Source organism: Penaeus monodon, chromosome 22, assembly GCF_015228065.2.
Source record: "Penaeus monodon isolate SGIC_2016 chromosome 22, NSTDA_Pmon_1, whole genome shotgun sequence".
NCBI classification, from domain to species: Eukaryota; Metazoa; Arthropoda; class Malacostraca; order Decapoda; family Penaeidae; genus Penaeus; species Penaeus monodon.
In genome coordinates, this window is record NC_051407.1 from 16,209,500 (window position 1) to 16,210,308 (window position 809).

The window sequence follows — 809 nt, forward strand, 5'->3', positions numbered from 1 at the left end:
ACCGGCACAAGCAGACCCAAGTTGGTGGTTCAATAGTCCCGCAGTTCTAGTGAGGAATGTGGTTCGCATTGTGCTTGAAGTGCGTGGACTGCTTGAAGGGATAGTTTTTATTATTGTTAGCATTTTCCGAAAAATTTCTCTTATTCGGCGGAGAACTTTGGTAAGTGAGGCGGAGTCACCACGAGAAAAAAGGCAGATGTGGAGAGAATATAGATATATAATCTTTTGCAAATGTATGCGTTCTCACACACTCTGAGAGCCAGTCAAATCTTGCTTATCTTGTGTCTCCCGAGTCATTTGAACCTCTTCTTAAACTATGACACAAGCGGGAAGAAAGTCATCTTCCCTGCTCACGCTGCTGCTCCCCATCGACATTGAATAATACTAGAAACTGTCTAAAGGTGTGCCTGACAGACCAAAGGGTTTGCTTACCTGCGACGCCCATCTCCCCGGCCGGCTGTATTGCCTGCGCTCCCTATATTTTGCAACTTTTTCTTTTTTAGTTTTGTGGATAGGTGTAAACATCATATAGGTTTATAAACAAATTTTGCTGATTACAGGATTTTGGAGGACTTGTTTTTTTTTTCGAGTTGGGGTTTGACTGTCGCATAATATCCTGATTTTTCATTACATGGCAACTCATCGATGGGAGCCGCATCATGGCACAGATGCCAAGAGTGTGATGATTTTTTTTTCTTTGCTATCTCTCTCTGCCTCTTGTGATTATAATTTTTGTTATATATTCTGCTGTGATAATATGATGTACAGATAAGATCTTCTCTTGTATACACCAGTTACGGTCATGCTTG

At 41.5% G+C, this 809-nt stretch overlaps 1 protein-coding gene across 1 annotated transcript in view; it reads right to left on the minus strand.

Annotated features, from left to right (window-relative positions):
* LOC119586953 (uncharacterized oxidoreductase YjmC-like) overlaps positions 1 to 380 on the minus strand; it is a gene marked incomplete in the record, with an annotated part of 12,303 nt that extends 11,923 nt beyond the window's left edge. Inside the window, 1 exon segment of the mRNA XM_037935685.1 lies at positions 1 to 380. Within this exon segment, the coding sequence (XP_037791613.1) occupies positions 1 to 123 (123 nt within the window).
* Positions 381 to 809: the final 429 nt, after the last annotated feature.